The 17,400-nt window shown below is 41.8% G+C and overlaps 2 protein-coding genes and 1 non-coding gene across 3 annotated transcripts; 2 read left to right on the plus strand and 1 right to left on the minus strand.

Moving 5' to 3' along the window:
- The first annotated feature begins 276 nt into the window (after positions 1-276).
- On the plus strand, positions 277-358 carry trnas-cga (transfer RNA serine (anticodon CGA)). Its single transcript has one exon. It is a non-coding gene; the product is annotated as a tRNA-Ser (tRNA).
- Positions 359-1,862: 1,504 nt separating this feature from the next.
- On the minus strand, positions 1,863-7,951 carry gpr180 (G protein-coupled receptor 180). The gene is made up of 10 exons (XM_005753924.2): positions 7,718-7,951; positions 6,703-6,846; positions 6,479-6,573; positions 5,850-5,955; positions 5,398-5,578; positions 5,126-5,175; positions 4,880-5,037; positions 4,519-4,716; positions 4,361-4,438; positions 1,863-4,209 (listed from the first exon to the last, which is right to left on the minus strand). Exons 1-10 carry the CDS (start codon positions 7,854-7,856, stop codon positions 4,054-4,056), a joined length of 1,305 nt encoding a protein of 434 aa, XP_005753981.1. The 5' UTR covers positions 7,857-7,951; the 3' UTR covers positions 1,863-4,053.
- A 419-nt stretch (positions 7,952-8,370) lies between these two features.
- Positions 8,371-14,073, plus strand: tgds (TDP-glucose 4,6-dehydratase). The gene is made up of 12 exons (XM_005753925.1): positions 8,371-8,597; positions 9,729-9,795; positions 9,935-10,003; positions 10,201-10,291; positions 10,396-10,544; positions 10,624-10,722; positions 11,464-11,523; positions 11,984-12,027; positions 12,129-12,294; positions 12,398-12,453; positions 12,609-12,706; positions 12,801-14,073. Exons 1-12 carry the CDS (start codon positions 8,551-8,553, stop codon positions 12,917-12,919), a joined length of 1,065 nt encoding a protein of 354 aa, XP_005753982.1. The 5' UTR covers positions 8,371-8,550; the 3' UTR covers positions 12,920-14,073.
- The last annotated feature ends 3,327 nt before the right edge of the window (positions 14,074-17,400 follow it).

Below are 17,400 nucleotides of genomic sequence, written 5' to 3' on the forward strand. Positions count from 1 at the left end.
CAATGTAAAATATGTAATATATCCGGTCTATTAGGTCAATAAGGAAACTCAAAGGCTTTTGATAACTGGTGCTTGCTAATGGATAATTTTGCCAGTTAAGAAATTGGCCCATTCATAGTCTTTGTTGCTGTGTTCTATAGGACGAATTCTTAGTAATGTTATAGTGACGTTTTGATAAAGAGTGCGTGTCCGACAATACATAAACTTTAAGCTTGTCATACGTCGGCTTTGTGTCTTGGGTTGTATACCAGTATGCCGGCATCTTGGGCATGCGTAGTCACGGTGGCCGAGAGGTTAAGGCGTTGGACTCGAAATCCAATGGGGTTTCCCCGCACAGGTTCGAATCCTGTTCGTGACGAAATTTAATTTATGTTATCCATCAAAGTGCAAGCTGAAGCCGAGGTGCTAGCTAGCTGAAGTGTTCCTCCCTTACAAATATACAGTGTACGAGCATAATTTCAATATATATAACTGAGTTTTGTTAATTTCATATTCAGTTACACATTACAAATGTAACAGGTAAATACTTTTAGTTTTAAATTGTTAGCTTTGATAACTCATTAGTTTGAGCAAATTAGTTATATTTCTGCTACATAAATGGGTGATAATTACTTAGTATAATTCTTTTTTTTAATCTGTCTTTATCTGTCTTTTTCCCCCTTTCCCACTAAAGTTGAATGTAACATTACTAATGTATTTGTAAGGTAATTGTTTTTTTGTTGTTGTTTTTTTCTTTTTTATATTATGTGTGTTTATTGTGGGGTGGCACTTCTATTTGTACTCAAAGGAGCTTGCAAAGAAAAGCGTCTGGACTTCTTTAAGTTGCTTGAAGACGTTTCACCTCTCATCCAAGAAGCTTCAGTTCTAAGGTCAAGTGGTGGAGAGTCCCAGATTTAAACCTAGCGGGAGTTTCCCCCCACAGAGGGACAAAAGGACCCCCTGATGATCCTCTAATCGCCTGAGCCAAGGTGTGAAACTGGGTGTGGGTCCCAATCAGCCAGAGTTTCGGGTGAGTTCATTGTGAAACCTGGCCCCATTTTATCATGCGAATTCCTGAGATCAGATGGCCCAGGATGTGAGTGGGCGTTAAGGCGTCTGGGAAGGGATCTCAAAACTGGATTATAGATGGCAGAGAGTTGGTGTCGTAAACCCCCGCCTCTGTTCAAAGATGGTCGCTCACAGTGGACATAGATGCTTCTTTCACTCCTCTTTCAAACCATCTGTCCTCTCTGTCCAAAATGTGAACATTGGCATCCTCGAAAGAGTGTCCTTTATCCTTAAGATGCAGATGGACTGCTGAGTCTTGTCCTGTGGAGGTGGGTCTTCTGTGTTGTGCCATGCGCTTGTGAAGTGGCTGTTTGGTCTCTCCAATGTAGAGGTCTGAGCATTCCTCGCTGCACTGTACAGCATACACCACATTGTTAAGTTTGTGTTTTAGTGTTTTGTCTTTCGGGTGAACCAGTTTCTGTCTGAGCGTGTTGCTGGGTCTGAAATGCACCGGGATGTCATGCTTGGAGAAAACTCTCCTGAGTTTCTCTGATACACCGGCTACATAGGGGATGACAATGTTGTTGCGTCTGTCTTTCTTATCCTCCCTCGCTGGTGTCTGATCTTCTTTTCTGTGCCTCTTTGCTGACTTTAAGAACGCCCATTTAGGATAGCCGCACGTTTTGAGTGCTTCTTTTTCCCTTCAGGCTAGAACTGGGTTACTTAGATTAACCAGTGTAAATATAGGACAAGGTTACAGTGTACCTTATGATTCAAACCTCAAGCACAGTCAGTGGCTGCTGTGCTTTATGTAACTGTCACGTTTCTTGAAGCTGCAGCATGAAGGACAACATTAAGCACTTATTAGTTTCAGATCGATTTTATTACAGTTGTCATGATCACAGGTGTAATAGTTACACAGGTTGTAAAAAATTAATATATGACAACTGAAGTGTGAAATGTAAACACTACAAAACAAAATGCACTTTGCCTCTAACTGAAGGATGAGCATTTAAAGTATACAGTATAACTGGTGGCCTCATAAATAAGCTTGTCATTGAAGGACAATATGATGCACACAGGATGCACTGGCTCACATCCTGTGTGCAGACAGTAAATTATGCATGGATATAAGAAAAACGTGCACTTTTTCAGTAGAAACCAATCTGTATACTGATTTAAACAAGGTTGCACATTTTGGGATTAACAAATAACCCACGCAGGCTCATAGTCAAGTAGAACTTCATAAATAAGGAGGAGTATATACTGGTTTTCAATAAGGATTATAGCATATATTTAAAATTATAATGGGAGGTCTGTCTGTGTTTGTTTCAGATGGAGTTGGCTCAACTGTGCTACTTAAAAAGCTGCCAATTATATTTTCACCCCAGCTTTTCTCTCTTATTAGAAGGACCTGGATTGACTGTATCCAGGTAAACGTACTGCACCTTCATGCTACACTATAGATTATTCGTTTTTAATGAATTAAAAACAATTGATTTATGATTTAGGAGAGAAAAAAAGAATCAGCAAAAACATACCAAACATGAAACTCCAACCAAAGCTTCTTTATAACGTGCTGATCTTGAAATAAATAGCTGATTAATAAATATATTAGCTGTCAGTTTGCTAAGTGGGACTTGTCCTACATGACAGTGCAGCTCAGTTCTGCCTGGCTCTTATATAACACTAATATCTCATTTAATGAGCCTCATGTACAGTAATAACTTGATGACACAGGAATGGACGTGTGGGGTTGGAATGTATTTACACAGTGAAATTCATTGGAAGCCACCAAGTAGACTTAAGTTCCTCCTGATCGTTTTTATACTGAAGATTTTTTAATAATGAGTTAGCCATGCAACGCATCTTAAGCTACGCGATTTAGAGTCTCACATGCTCTCAGCTCATAAAGTCATCAGCACCCAAGTTAAGGTGCAGCTGTATGCTAGTGTGTAAATGCTGATGTTTTGGCTCATCGTCTTCACTTTGGCTTTGCACAATCAAAGTCACGCATCCTCCTCAGTTAACAGTGTGACAATCCATTGCTTTACAGAACACATGCCGCATCCATCTGTTCATACTTTCCCTGGTCCATCCGTCTGTCTGCCCATCTCGATCGATCCTAACACATGTAACGGCTGCTATGAGAAAACCAAACCCAACAGTGGCTCGAAATACCTCCGTGCCACAGAGCTGCACCAGAAGCAAACCAATGAGCCTTCGTGGCCGCTCAGCCAACCAGGCCTTAGTTTCTAAGTAGAAACTAGAGATCGTAGGTCAATCAGAGAGTAGCACGTCCTCGCTTTTGCTTTGTTCATGGGGTTAATTAATCTGATATAAAGCGCCAGCCTCAGACACAAACTGAGACTTTTCCATCCTTCGTGGCTTTGATCCAAGTCGTTGCAGCTTTAATGAGCAGGGAAAGCTCAATGAGACGACGGCTTCTGCAATCCAGACCTAAATAGTAGTGTCTTTGTTTTTTCCTTGATAGTAAATCGATGCTTCTGTTTGTGTTATAATCAAATCCAAGAACAGAAATAAAACGCTCTCGAGTATTTTAATCTTGGCCCAGGCAGCCATCACCATATTCGGCCCTGTGAGGAGTAAATCTTCGCTTCCTTTTTCTTTCCTCACATCTGCGTCTCTAGGTGATGCATCCTTAATCTCAATCCTGGCCGGCTGTCTTCATCCGTCCTCGTTTTTCTTTTGTTTCAGTGGTATTTTGGCTGGCGTCATGGAGAACCAAAGAAACGGCCTGACAGCCGGTTCTCTCCTCCTCTTGTTCAGCAGTGCTCATGCTGGCTCCAGTCAAAATCACTTAAAACTAGAGGTAGGCTGTTGTTGTACATATATCATCCTCTGTTCACCCTCTTTCAATGATTTCTTGGTAACTTGCTTCCTAGTAACTACAGAAGTTCTCCCAGGAAACAGTTAACTGCAAAGAAAATCAGTCCCTGCAGCGTCTGAGCACATTTTTTTTGAGGAGGAGCGTCACAGCATCATGGCACATCCACCCTTAGCTCGTGATAATCATTATTAGGAAAATTGTGAGGGTGTACATGCTCAGTAGCGCGCCCTGTGGTTCGTTCTGGACATGGTGAGGGGCAGGGAAACTGAGGACAGAGAGGACACCTCCCAGTAAAGAGAGCGAGACAGGAAGAGCTGGTAGAGGATGACCATGGAGATGGACTGGCAGAGGATCACCCCCATGGTCACCACCTGCAGAGGAGGAAGACAGGTGGGAGGCAGCGTGTAAACTTGGTGCCCAATGGAGGACAAAAGGTAAGAACTGAACATTTAAACTCAGTGAACATGAAAGAATTATCCTCAATAGCAAAAACTGTTGTTGTCTTTGTGCGGGAGTTCAAACCTTTTCCTTCTGATGCTCGTTGAAGATCACAGACATGAGGACGAGGATGGGATGACAGAGGAACCACAGGAAGCATCCCTGCACAGAACAAGACCACATGACCGCCCGAGAACCTGCAGGAGTCTGTTATGTCAGTTTTATTGAGAAATCGTTTTTACCTTGGCGAAGCTGAGGTAGAAGTCTCTCTTTAGGGTGCTCCTCTCGGTGGAGATGATCTGGTAGAGGATGGAGGCCAGCAGGAGGGCCAGGCCCACTCTCAGAGCCATGAGGAGGAGACCAGCCACACTCTGCTGGGCGTGATAGCTGTGGTGCTCACTCTCCGACTCTGAATACTGCTCCCACAGCAGCAGCACCGCCTGAAAATACAGTCCGGTTCTTAACAATCATCTTGTGGCAAATACCCCAAATGAACTCCCACCTCATTCTGAAAACATCATGTTTACCTGATCGAGATTCTATGTGCTGGATCAAATTTTCCTTAAAAATTAAACACTTGAAGTCATCTCAAGTTCTGCATACCTGTGTAATAACTCCACCAACAGCTACAGCCGTGGAGGCCGGAGACTGTTCCCACTGCAGAGGTCGGGACTGAGGCTTCCTGCCTCGGCTCAGGGTCCAGCCCATACACAGACTCAACAACATGTACAGCATGGACACCTGGGACACCATATCCCAGACTGCATTGGAGCCAAAAGAGAGGTTAACATGATCAGAGAGGTTCATTTTTTCTCTTATTGACTCTTTATAATGTTGCAGGTAACATACACTCAGCCAGGCTGCCCATCAGTGGAAGACCGATTCCATCTCTGGAATACCTGCAGACAACAAGAAGCACAAACAGAAACACTGTTGTCTTAATTCACATAGTTTTTTATTAACAACTCTGTACTAAATAAATACAAATATTCCAAAAGACTTAAAATACATTTTAGGTCATAAAACATTACTGATATGTAACAGTGGGCCATCGAGAGTAGCATGAGCTTTAGAAACATTATAAATATTGCACTGCCTTTCTCTGGCTCTGCTGAATCTACCTGGCCAGGTGGATGTAGTTGCAGAGCGCAGAGCAGCCCTGTAAAGCCAGCGCTGTAGTCAGTACTTTGAGGACAGTGTGCATGGGTCCTCCTTTCCTCAGAGCCTGGTACAGAGGCTGGATGTAGATGCAGCAGGCGATAAAGTAGGCCAGCAGCAGGAGGAAGTAAAAACTGTGGAGGCCTAAGAGAGCGAGAGGGGAAAAATCATCAGCAATCCATCAGGATCAAACATAAAGTCCTGTCCTAATGTATTAATCAGGTCTGACATAGCACCTGAAGAGCCCTTACAACTTTTTATTAGTTTTACTAGATTTGGGACTTTATGCCGACAGTCATACTCTCACTGCAGAGGAAGCTAACAAGCATGAAATGCATCACCAGCTTGAGCTTAGTGATGCACTGACATTATCTGCTGTAGTCTGACAGCGGAGGGCGTATTCGGGGTGTCTGACCTGCCTCCTCTGCACTGAAATGCTCCAGAGGGTTTCCAGCCGAGTCGGCATTAAACAGCAGGACAGTGAAATCAAGATCAGCGTGGCCGGCAATCAATACGTTTTCCTAAGGAGAGAACGGAAATCTCAGTGATAAGCAGAATCCATATAGTTATGACTATCATTATTACTCGATCATGCAGTACTGTTGAAGGCATTACTATCTAGTATAACAGCATTACTACCAATATTTCAACCTACTTTTCCAGAACCAGTTTTAAATATTTAACTGTGCATTCACACTGTCAGTGTTGTGTGTTAGAATGAGCTCGCTGACAATAAATGTTTATTGTGACAGATTTATGACTGTGTGTGTATTTGACTGTATATATGCGTACATGACTGTGCATGCACTGACCTGTAGGTGTGATGCAAACCAAAACATTTGCGACCCTGCATCAGTTTCTGCAGGAGTAGGACTGTATTTCACTGTATACTGCAATATAGAGTGCATGTGTCTTTGCACAGAGTCTCCTTTAGAGGTGTCCTCTTATTTGTTCATATTTGTGACAACAGCATCGCTGCTGCAGGTTTGCCTGACTGAAGCCCTAGTTGCATTATTACATTAATATTATATATAATTGTGTTACCTGACATGTATATCTGTCAGCATACAGGATCTGCCAGGCTGTGGGCAAAGACTGCCGAGGGATCGTCTGGTTGTGCTCTTCTTGACTGAGTGTAACTGTGGGTGGGTAGGGGTGGGGGAAGAGAGATGAGGTGACAGTGTGGAGGAAGGAAAGTGGAGACATAAATCAATATGGCGTCATGGCAGGAGAATCCAGAATTGTATCAGCGATTGCTGGTTTCTTACTGGTCACGTCGGCTTTGGCGAGCCTCTCGGAGCAGCTGAGGTTGTCCAGCTCCGAGTCCATATCCTGATACAGCAGCAGTCTGGACTCTCTCTCTTTAGCCAGCGTTGAGCTGTCCACCCGGCACACCAGCAGACCGTTGCCGGCTAAACGAAGACAAGGCACCATGGTTGCAGCAGCTTCTCAGATGTAACATTTAACACTCAGCATATTCGTGAAATTTTACAGACCAAACGGCTAACTAGTAATTCAATAATGTACTCAACTGATTAGACTTTAATATATAAAACGTTCATTTTCAAATATATAAGCTGGAGAACAAAGAGATTGTAGCTTTCAGTGGCCTTTGGCTCTCTGAGGCCGAATGATGGGTCCCTAGTTTGCCAGCATGGTTTCTACCCATAAGCCCTTGTGCTTCACACAGGGTTAATCTCCTGAAACAAGTGAGATTAGCTGACATCTGGTAGCTTCAGACCTTTTAAAAGCAAAAAGTCTTGCAGAAAACACCCCCCACTATGCCATGTGACATGTGCAGCCAGCCTCTGTCCACACTCAGGGTGCAATCAGCTCATTTATGGGTCGGAAAGAAGTTGGATTCCTATAAGACCTGTAAAAAATACCTAAAAGTGTCCTGAAGCAAGTTTCCGGAATACTTGTTGGAGGTCAGCACGAATAAAAATGCTATAAAACAAAATACAGAGGCTTAAGACAAACAGTAATTTGACATTAAGCAGCAAAGGTAAAGATAAAGCGCCGGCTGAATGCTGCCAGAACTGCTAATAATCAGTGCACACGTTATCAGATACTCGCATGACACGTTAGTTACACCCATTGTTGAGCGGCTCAGTGAGAGCTGTTAGCAAATAAAAAAAGGAAAGCAAACACGGGCACTAAACTGAGCCGTCAGCTCGTTATTACCCCACGTTAATCATTAAGGTGGCGTGAAAAGAAGCTAAGCCCGCTGTCAGAGCTGGAATGACACGCCAGCAGCAAGCACATCAGCACCGTCAACGTTACCTTGGTACATGAATTTAGTGATGAACTGGCCCTTCTGCTGTCTCGCCGCTTCGCTCTTAAAAAGTCCCGTAACAGTTTTCCCGGAAGCCTCCGAAGTGAGCAGCAAAACAGCCGCAAGAGTGGCTAATAAGTACGACATTTTCCCGCTTGTGCAGTTTAGCGTTATCGACAAATATAGGATGCCTCATCGATTCAATGAGCCACGAAGCCAGAAGTGAACCAGCTGCGTCAAGACCCCCAAAAGTTCGCCAAGCTGTGACCGGAAGTTGGATGTTCTTGCCCTCAAATAAAAGCTAAGCTTGGTAATAATGGATAATAAACGCGCGCGGAATGACACAAAACACATTCACATGAAGACACACCTGAAATAATATTATATTTAAGTTTGGTACAAAACTAAACGCAACACACACAAGTGTTGTAGGTTAAAATACTCGATACGACCTTTATTTTGGAAAGCACCACCGGATGATATGTGTTTATTTAAGAGGACTTGACTGGTTTTCGCTTGCCTACAGGTCTACGTTGACAGTTTGATTGATTCGGGATTCACGCAATCACATCGCGCTAACTTCACTGCGTCATGTAGGACAACCAATCAGAGAGTAGAAACTAGTACACACACTATTAATGACCCGCCCTCTTTCAACGTGTCAACACTGCCGTGAAGCAGCCGGTGACTGTCGCACAATCCGGCTACTGTTATGGAAGGAAATAAAGCTCTGCTGTTTCCGTTAGGATAGCTAGCTTACAGGCTTGATGTCGGAAAATATGTTTTTATTTTACCTATAGGAGTTCATGTTGTGAGGTAACAGCTGCTGGAAGACCAGGAAATGGACTTCAACAGGACTGTTCTGGTGACTGGAGGCTGTGGATTCATGTGCGTTCGTATTTCATATCAGTGTACACTTAAGCTGAAATAACATTACGAACTTAGCATTTAGCTTGATAAACCTGACCGTGGTTCCTCTTTTAGTTATCAAGACTAGGACCTGTAAGGAAAACCTTTGCACAGGTGAAACAGAGGTAAACAATAAAGGAACACCTGTTAGCAATAGCAGTTATTTACTAAGAAATAAGCACAATCTTATTAGTGAAAAAGTATTTATTGTAAAAAACAAACGAACTAACATTACTCTGGCTTATCTTATAAATCATCCCGGTGTCTCTACAGGTTGAGTAACTGTTCACAAGTCTTGGAGTAGTGGTTTCAGTCCTGGGATATATTTCAAAATATTATGGCAGGCTGAGAATTGAGCCCACAAACACATGGAGCCAAATGCTCAGATGAGTGTTAAAGAGTAGTTAGCACTCAGTTAGAACACTTGTAAATTACTTGTTTTGCCTGTAATCGGTCAAGAAAGAACTTCCTGTGACAACACAGAAGCTGGAACCCGTTTTTGGCAAAGTGATCTCCATATATCCTTTATTTATCCTGGCAAAAAGTCTTATTGGCATTAAAAATGTCTTTTTCGAAACAGATGTGACCAAGTGGGCAGCAGAAATTGCAGCAAATTTAAATTCAGAGTTCTTTCGAGATATTGGAAGTGACTGAAATGGACTGGATTATTTATAATGTAGGTACAATAACAGGTGATTTCTTTGTGTTAAATATAACTCCTTAACAAATCCTGGTTAATACAGCCTCTTTACCAATATAAGCAAAGATATTAGACATAAAAAACACATAGAGACAGGTTTATTAACGGCAAATGGAGGAACAAGCAAAGTTTTCCCTTTTATTATAAAAAAAAATGTAAAATTTGGGAATGCTCAGTTCACAAATCAGGTTTCATTTCATTATTATGGTTTTATCTCACTAACAAATGAAGGAATCTCTGTTTGTGGGATGTGATTTCTGTAGTGTTTACATATAGGCAATGCAAAGTGGTCAGCTCATGTCGTCTTCTTGACATAAATGGCACAGACATGTGTGGGCTGATGGAGTCTCTGCCCAGATAAAGGCCAGTGGGGCGTAAATGAACTGTCTCAAATTTCTCTGCTCCTGCAGCGGCTCCCATCTGGTGTGCTCGCTGGTCCACAGACACCCGGAATGGAGAATTATCAACCTGGATAATGTAAGTCTTAATTTTCTTCCCCCCCCCTCACTCCGTTTCCAAATATAACACTGTGGGTTTGTTGTCTTTGTGACGTGCAAAGCTGCCACAGTGTCTGCTGTGTGCACTGTGGCACGTCTCACTGTCTGATCTCTTCCAGTTGGATTACTGCTGCAGCCCCAGGAGTCTGAAGACCGTTGAAAACAGAACAAACTACATCTTTATCAGGGTGAGCGCTGATAAATAAACACATCAGGTCAAGAATAACCAGACGGACACCAGATGTCTATGTAATTTAATGCTACTTTTGTATAATTACATGTATTATTATGCTTAAAATAAGGTGTAATTGGAAGGATTTATCATCAGTTGAGCTTTAACTGTGCCGGGTGCACAGTTACTCATTTGGACTCTTTTCTTCAACAGGGGGATGTGTGTAACCCGCGGCTGCTGAACCACATCTTCAGTTCCAAAAACATCGACGTCATCTTTCACCTGGCTGCCAAAACTCACGTCGGTGAGCAGCAGCTTGTTCGGGCAGTTCTTATGAACAGGAGCTTTTGCAGTTTCAGCTCTCGTGTTAAAGTTCTTTTCCTCTCTCCTTCCTCTCTGTGCTGTCAGAGGCTTCCTTTGAATCCCCGTCCACTTTCCAGCAGGTCAACGTTGAAGGGACCAGAGTTCTGCTGGGAGCGGCCCATCAGGCCCGACACCAGCCACAGCGCTTCATCTACATCAGCACCGATGAGGTGTACGGAGCCAGTCTGCATGAGGCCAGTGGATAGATTGGGGTTGTTGGTTCGTGCTTTTGTTTATGGATCAGGCAGTGACGCTGATGTTTGTCCCCTACAGGTGTTTGATGAGAGCAGCCCAGTGAGGCCCTCCAATCCGTACGCTGCTACTAAAGCTGCTGCAGAGTATCTGGTCAGATCATACTGGGACCAGTACAAGGTAAACCCATACAGATGGGCCAGTACCTTCCAAACCAAATAAATGACTTTAGATATTAGTTTTTGATTTTTCAGTTTTGGCTTGGATGTTAGTTACTCAGTTTAACAATCACAGTAGTGAAAACAGCGTTATTATTGTGACCATATGACATGAACTTTGGAGCTCGTTGCCTTTGAAATAGTTGCTTGGCCACTGATTGTAGTCAGATGCCATCTTTAAAGATACTTTAGTGCATTTAGATGGCAATAAGATCGGGTCAGCCTGCTATCAGTCTACAACTGAGCCCGGTCGGATTGGCATTTGATTGCAATCAGTGATCAGGAAGCAGCTAACTTTCGCTGTCTACATACATAGAAATTCACATTAAGTCCTTATATTCAGAGTCCAGCCAGAGACATATCGATCTGATGAGAAATCCTTCCATAAATAGTGATGTTGTTGCTGCAGGAAAGCGATGTAACTGCAAAATGATGTGGGCGCTCCACAACCTTCCAGTTTTACAGGAATATGACTAGAATGCACCCAGCTGGCAACTATAAGTCAAGTCCCCTGTTGCTGCAGACTAGTTGCGCTTGTACTCTTGTAAGAAAGAGAACTTCAAAACTGGGCAACTCTCATCAAAATAATCTACATGGCACTAGAGGCCAGAGGTTAATGTGATTTGAGGTGAACTGTCCCTTTAATTTTAAAACCTGAATGACTTTTTTCATCTTTGTCATTTGAATACTGCTCTGTTACCAGTTTCCCATCATCATTACCAGGAGCAACAACATCTACGGGCCCAGGCAGTACACGGAGAAGGTCCAGTATCATGACTAAGCACACCCATTTTACATTTAGTGGCTAATTTTGCAGAAATATGCTCCATTTGTACAGTTTAAGATTTGAGGCTGTATATAAGATATCTGCGCAGCTGTATGTAGAACTATTTTCATGTATGTAAAGCAACATCAGGTCACACTGATGTCATCTGTGCAAGATTAATCTACAGTGATACATATTTTAAAGATTTGTTTTAAGGTTATTGTAATTACCCTCAGTGCCACAAGGGGGAGACAAAAGTTCACCCTGCAGGTTTAAAAATGCTGCAATCAGCTGTGTGTTTACATTTGACTACAACTGAATGCACAAACAGAAAATGCAAAATCAGACTTTCACTTTCAGTTCCTTCCAAAGATTTAACTGGTTTTAAAGAGTTAAACATATCTTCTTCTTCTTTGTCACCAAGCTTTTAATATAAATTGTCATCTTGATCTTTCAGGTCATTCCAAGGTTCCTCACCCTCTTACAGATGGACAAGAAATGGTGGGTTTGTTTTAACGAGCGCTGTCGTTCCGGTCTGTGTTTCACAGTAACAGAAGTGCTTATCCAATTAAACCCGTTTCTGTGCGTTTGCTCTGCGGCAGCACTATCCAGGGAACCCTTCCAAAATCCCGCCACTTCCTGTTTGTCAGTGATGCCATAAACGCCTTCCTGTTGCTTCTGGAGAAAGGGATTGTGGGAGAAATCTACAATGTGGGGACAAGCTGTGAGATTCCCATCATGCAGCTGGCGAGGGAACTTGTTAGGATGGTGGGTTTAGGAACTGTTTATCCAAACATTTAGCAGGAGCTTTTAGGAAGTAAGCGAATTAAATGAATACTAAAAGGTGTGTGTGTGTGTTCGTTCCGTTTAGGTCAAGAAAGTGCCAGAATCTGAAGTAAATGATTGGCTTGAGTTTGTGCCTGACAGGTAAGTAGAGAAAGAGCTGGCAAAAGCAGGGGAGAATTCCAGGAAGTAGCCAAAGCCTTCCACTTTGGCTTTAGACTCAAAATCTCCGTCTTTTGACATCTTGACCTTAAAAGCACACTCTTATCCACTTTTAACCTTTGACCTCTGCTCTCCAGGCCGCGGGTCGACCTGCGTTACCCCATCAAGTGTGAGAAGCTGCAGCAGCTGGGCTGGAGAGCTGAGGTGTCCTGGACTGAAGGCATCAGACAGACAGGTACAGTCACACACACACACACACACACACACACACACACACACTCCCTTCCTGTATGGTGTGTTAGTGATTCATGCGTTTCTTGTTTTTACAGTGAAATGGTACCGAGACAACCCAGACTTCTGGTCAGACATCAGCGAAGACCAACCACCAATCAGGCGCGAGTTTGAAAATGCTAGCACCACAGTGGTCACGATCAGCTCTGAATCTTGACTGACAGGAAGAGACTTAATTTTTTTTCCATACAAGTAATTTCACGTGATATTTATGCAGCACAGAGGCCATTATGGCTGGTTTAAAGCTCAATGAACAAAACACTGAATCCTTCAGTTAGCATCAGTCTCACTCTGCAGAACATTTCATTCTCAGCCGTCTCTCAGTTAAGACAGTCTGAGCAACAGGACCTGAAGTGCCAGATAACCAAGGGGAGAGCCTTCAAAGCAGACGTACAGCTGGAAATTAATGCACTTTAACTTCATAGTAATTACAATCTTAGCTGATATTAACAGTGTCTTGTCCTGCTCATTGTGATTTTTTTAAATTAAATGTTTGCACACTGTGGGCTGAGGGACATTAATCTCTGATTGGTTCAACATTTTCATTTAGTGTTGGCAGGATCCTGGAGTCGTGCAGACAAACAGGTTAAAGTGTCAGCGCAGGAAGAAAAACTGAGGGGAAGAGCAACGCCTCACCTTTGATTGCGTTTGGCTGAGTATGCAGTGCAGGCACAAGTTTAAATTAAGACTCTTTCCTGTTGGCTTTCATCAACAGAAAATAATCAGGATTGTAAGAATAGATTTTTAAGTTGGGCTTTGTTAACTTTAGCCTTCTTTTACCAAATGGCCTGAAATAGCAATGATCTCTGTTGATGTAGGTAGCACAGACTCAGTGCCTTATTTCCAGTGTACATGGATTATGAACCCAAGAGGCTCATTTTGAGACCAGAAGAAACTGATTTGACCTTCCTCAGCCTTCTATCTCATGTGTTTCCTTCAAGATTGTTAATGCAAATATTCTGGTCGCCGTTTGGCCCAGACTGGAACGACACATTACATAATAGAACAGGTTTCAGAGAACAAGGGTTATGCAGGTAATTCCTAGATAACCCTCTAATGAACGGATGTCTGCCATTGTACACCGTGGGCCAAATACTGTGATCAGAAGACAACTGGATCAGAGAAACTCCAAACTTAATGCCTCATATGTTAATAAAATAAGTTTTTCTACATGACAAAGATCTGTCAGCACAACTCTTTGGGCTTAAACCGTAAGAAATGTGAATAATTCGTAGCTCAGTTTTATAATTTTAGTACATTCTGGACAAAGTTTTTGTTCACTTAATTTTTTTTCTTTACTGTTGACTTGAGAAAAAAAAAACACTTAAGTTTTTTTTTTTAAATATTTCATTACTTTGGTGTATCATGAATGGCCACAGGGGAAGATCTTAGCTGAACTGGCTCCAAGGCCTCATGTTTGACACCCCATTGTATGTTAGTCACTTCAATCGCTTGCATCAAAGTTGAGAAAGGTTTCTAAGCAGTTTTACTTTTGCCAGATCTCGACTTTTTACGGTCTCTCGTCACAGCATCACTGCGAATCACTTCCTGTGTGGACGCAGCTTTATTCAGAGTTACAGAGGCTGCTGTTCTGTTGTTCTACACAAAGCTAATAAAACTGACTCCAACTTTAAGAAACGTGGCTGTCAGGTCATTTTAATCTGCTTATTGAATGAAGCAAACAGCTTCGAGTCATCCTCTGCTACCAGTCAGCAAGGCTCTGTACCAAGGTAGAAATATGTAGGTGCAACTTCAGATTTCAAATTAGTTGTTTATGATTTTTAATGATCTGTGTTTTAAGGACAAGGGAATCAATCATTCCTGTCAGATGCATTTTATGCACACTGTTTTTATAATTTGATGCTGTAGAATGTACTTATTTTCAAATAAACACTTTTTAATAACTTCACAGTTTGTGTTTTTCCATGTCTGTAAAGTCACACACGTACACAAACAAAAGCCAAAACCACTGATTACATCTGCAAATCCAAACCTTTATTTGTGGTAAAATCAGAATATTTGCACAGTTTTGTTTTCTTCGTGCAGTGCTCTTCGTGCACATCTGCTAAACTAATACATAAGCAAATACTAACTACCAGGCTGGTGCAGCTGCCCGTCCACACTATGGGGTCTGGCCATTCAGTAATGACGACAGCACTGGGCTTCATTTCAGTTCGCTCGCTAAGAGAACAGCAATCGTTCCTAAATGCACCTCAGCATCTGAATTTCAGATCACTTTAACAAACTGAACTTGAAATAAAGCCACAAAGTGTTTTGTTTTTGTGTGTCTTTCACGACACCCTGACAAAAAATACAATTACTTTGTTGCAAAATGTAGTTTGTGCATACAAAAGGCTGTAAAGTAATGGTTCACCTACGTCTGATATGCGTCAGTGATTGCTGAGGCTACAGTCTTTGGACAAATCAATCAGTCCCTGTGTAACTACAGTGGGTCTGTGCTTAGAGGAGCACCAGTACAAATGTCCGTTATATTACTGTCTCTCCTGCAGGTCAGATAAATACTGATCAGCTGCAAGAAGGGGAAAAAAAAAAATAAATAAATCCCCATTTCTGATTGGCCAGAAACACCCCTGTGACAGCTCTAACAATGCCTGAAAAGATGCAAACCACAACAACGGAGCAATAGAACCACAGTTAAGTCTGTGTTATGAAGACTTTAAAGATCGCCACTTGTTTTTGCCAGACATTCACAACAAGGGTATTAACGAGAAGGAAAAGTGTAAAGATTCAACAAAGAAAAGGAAAAATAAAACGACTTGGAGAAAATCTGGACACTTTTTTTTGTACTGCATGTTTTTGTCGTTTTTTACAAAATGGTCTTTGATCGTTAACTTGTTATTTTTTAATCCAAACCTTGGCATTTACAGTGGTATTTTCTCAATTTGTTTGCCGATTAAAAATGGCTGTTTATGATTTATTATTGGCAATGAAGCCTGTCGCATAAACAGGTTTGCGGATGTGATACTGAGTCCAATGTGACTTTAAAGGTAACCAGTGGAGGCTGTTTCTCGTAACGTGTCGCCATCACATCGGCTGCAATCAACAATCTGTGGTACACCTCGAACCTTCATGTTACACCACATGCACATCTTTACACATTAACAGAAGACCTGAAGTTGGAGGTTTCAGCTGGGAGAAGAGTACTGTAGTGCTGGAAAACACTGGTGTTGAGCTTTACGCAGGGATACACAGGATACTGTGGCATCTTTAAACTGTAATTGGCAGAACTGACTGGACTATTTAGTTGAAATCGGAATTTTCAGGAATGACAGCATGAATACTGCCAAAAATAAAATCATAGGCATTGCGTAGATTCAGCAGATTTTAGGCCACATAGATTGATGGCTAGCGCTAAAAGGTAGGGTAAGTGCTAGTGTGCTAAAAATCTATAAACCAAGGGGCAAAAGTAATACAGGATGAAAACAAATGATAATGAAGGTTATTTTTTGAGTTTGAGTTATTTAGGTTTAGACTAAGTTGTGGACTGCTGATGCTAGCACGTCACAGCCATGTTGCTAGCATGGCCGATAACCAGGAAGCACTGCGAGTACCTCCACCCCCAGAGAACCCTCGGCTTTCTGAGGTTTTTAAACAAGCTGATCATAGAAGGTATAAAACAGGTTCATTTTTCTGACTCAATAGCTACGTCCAAGACAGAAGTGCCTAAAACCTGCATTCTATCTGAAGACCACCAGATGGCGATAGCTGTGCTTGCTAAAAGAACGCTTTCCTGCTGAGTTATGGGCTCAGTCACTCATTCAGTTTTTAATGGTTTTTTTAAGCCTATTTTGTAAATCTTGGTCATAATATGCTTCCAAAAGGATTATCTATGGTACACCCAATGGTAATCATTCACAAATTTTTAGCCAATGAGCAAGCAGTCTCAGTCATCTGTTTTTTTGTTTGTTTCTTTTTAAATCAAGATGGTAAAAGTGAAGATGCCAATATTAAGACTTCAAAGTGGGACTTGGGGATCAGATATATGGGCCAGATTTGCCTGATAAAATTCAGTTTCATTCTTACAAGTTAAATAAAAAAAATGTAAGGAAGAACCGTGGCTGCAAAAACTGCCCAGTTAAAAGAAAAGATGTGCACACAGCATAGGAGCTAGGTTTTAGGGTTTTTTTGTTGTTGTTTTTTTAATGGTCTTACACAAAATATATGCATCTGTATTTATGAAATGCAGGTGATTTTTGAAAATTACAACCACTGTTGAAAACCAGCCTTGCTATGGTGAGACGCTGACGGAGAAACGCTCCCCCACGTCGCATCTTTAACATTAAAAAGCTCACACTACCCCAGAAAAATAGAAATTTTTCACTCATACCAATGACATTCAACATTCAAGTGCCAGTGTTTTTGTTTACTGTCTTTTGGTCAAGTCACTTTGTAAAATATCAGCTTTTGTATTAGGCATAGAAAAATAAATATTTCTCAAAAATGCTTGATAAATTACACAAACTTGCAGTGAAAGTAGACTCAAGAACTCTGTGTGCAAACAGCTGAATCCTACCTTTGCTGTTAACTAGAACTCCACCTGGTCCCCAAAAAAAACAAAACAATTAAAAATTAAAAAAAAATTAAAAACAAAAATTCTCAAAGAACCTTTGCGCGCGC

The sequence above is a fragment of the Pundamilia nyererei genome, unplaced genomic scaffold, assembly GCF_000239375.1.
Source record: "Pundamilia nyererei isolate P.nyererei 1_Seehausen unplaced genomic scaffold, PunNye1.0 scaffold00479, whole genome shotgun sequence".
NCBI lineage: Eukaryota > Metazoa > Chordata > Actinopteri > Cichliformes > Cichlidae > Pundamilia > Pundamilia nyererei.

Coding starts and splice junctions, on each gene's coding strand:
- gpr180 (XM_005753924.2), bottom strand. CDS start 7,856: ATGTCGTACTTATTAGCCACTCTTGCGGCTGTTTTGCTGCTCACTTCG. Junction 5,579..5,849: donor TTTCAGTGCAGAGGAGGCAG/GTCAGACACCCC, acceptor TCGCTCTCTTAG/GCCTCCACAGTTTTTACTTC. Junction 5,176..5,397: donor AACTACATCCACCTGGCCAG/GTAGATTCAGCA, acceptor TGTTGTCTGCAG/GTATTCCAGAGATGGAATCG.
- tgds (XM_005753925.1), top strand. CDS start 8,551: ATGGACTTCAACAGGACTGTTCTGGTGACTGGAGGCTGTGGATTCAT. Junction 8,598..9,728: donor ACTGGAGGCTGTGGATTCAT/GTGCGTTCGTAT, acceptor CTGCTCCTGCAG/CGGCTCCCATCTGGTGTGCT. Junction 10,545..10,623: donor ACGGAGCCAGTCTGCATGAG/GCCAGTGGATAG, acceptor TGTCCCCTACAG/GTGTTTGATGAGAGCAGCCC.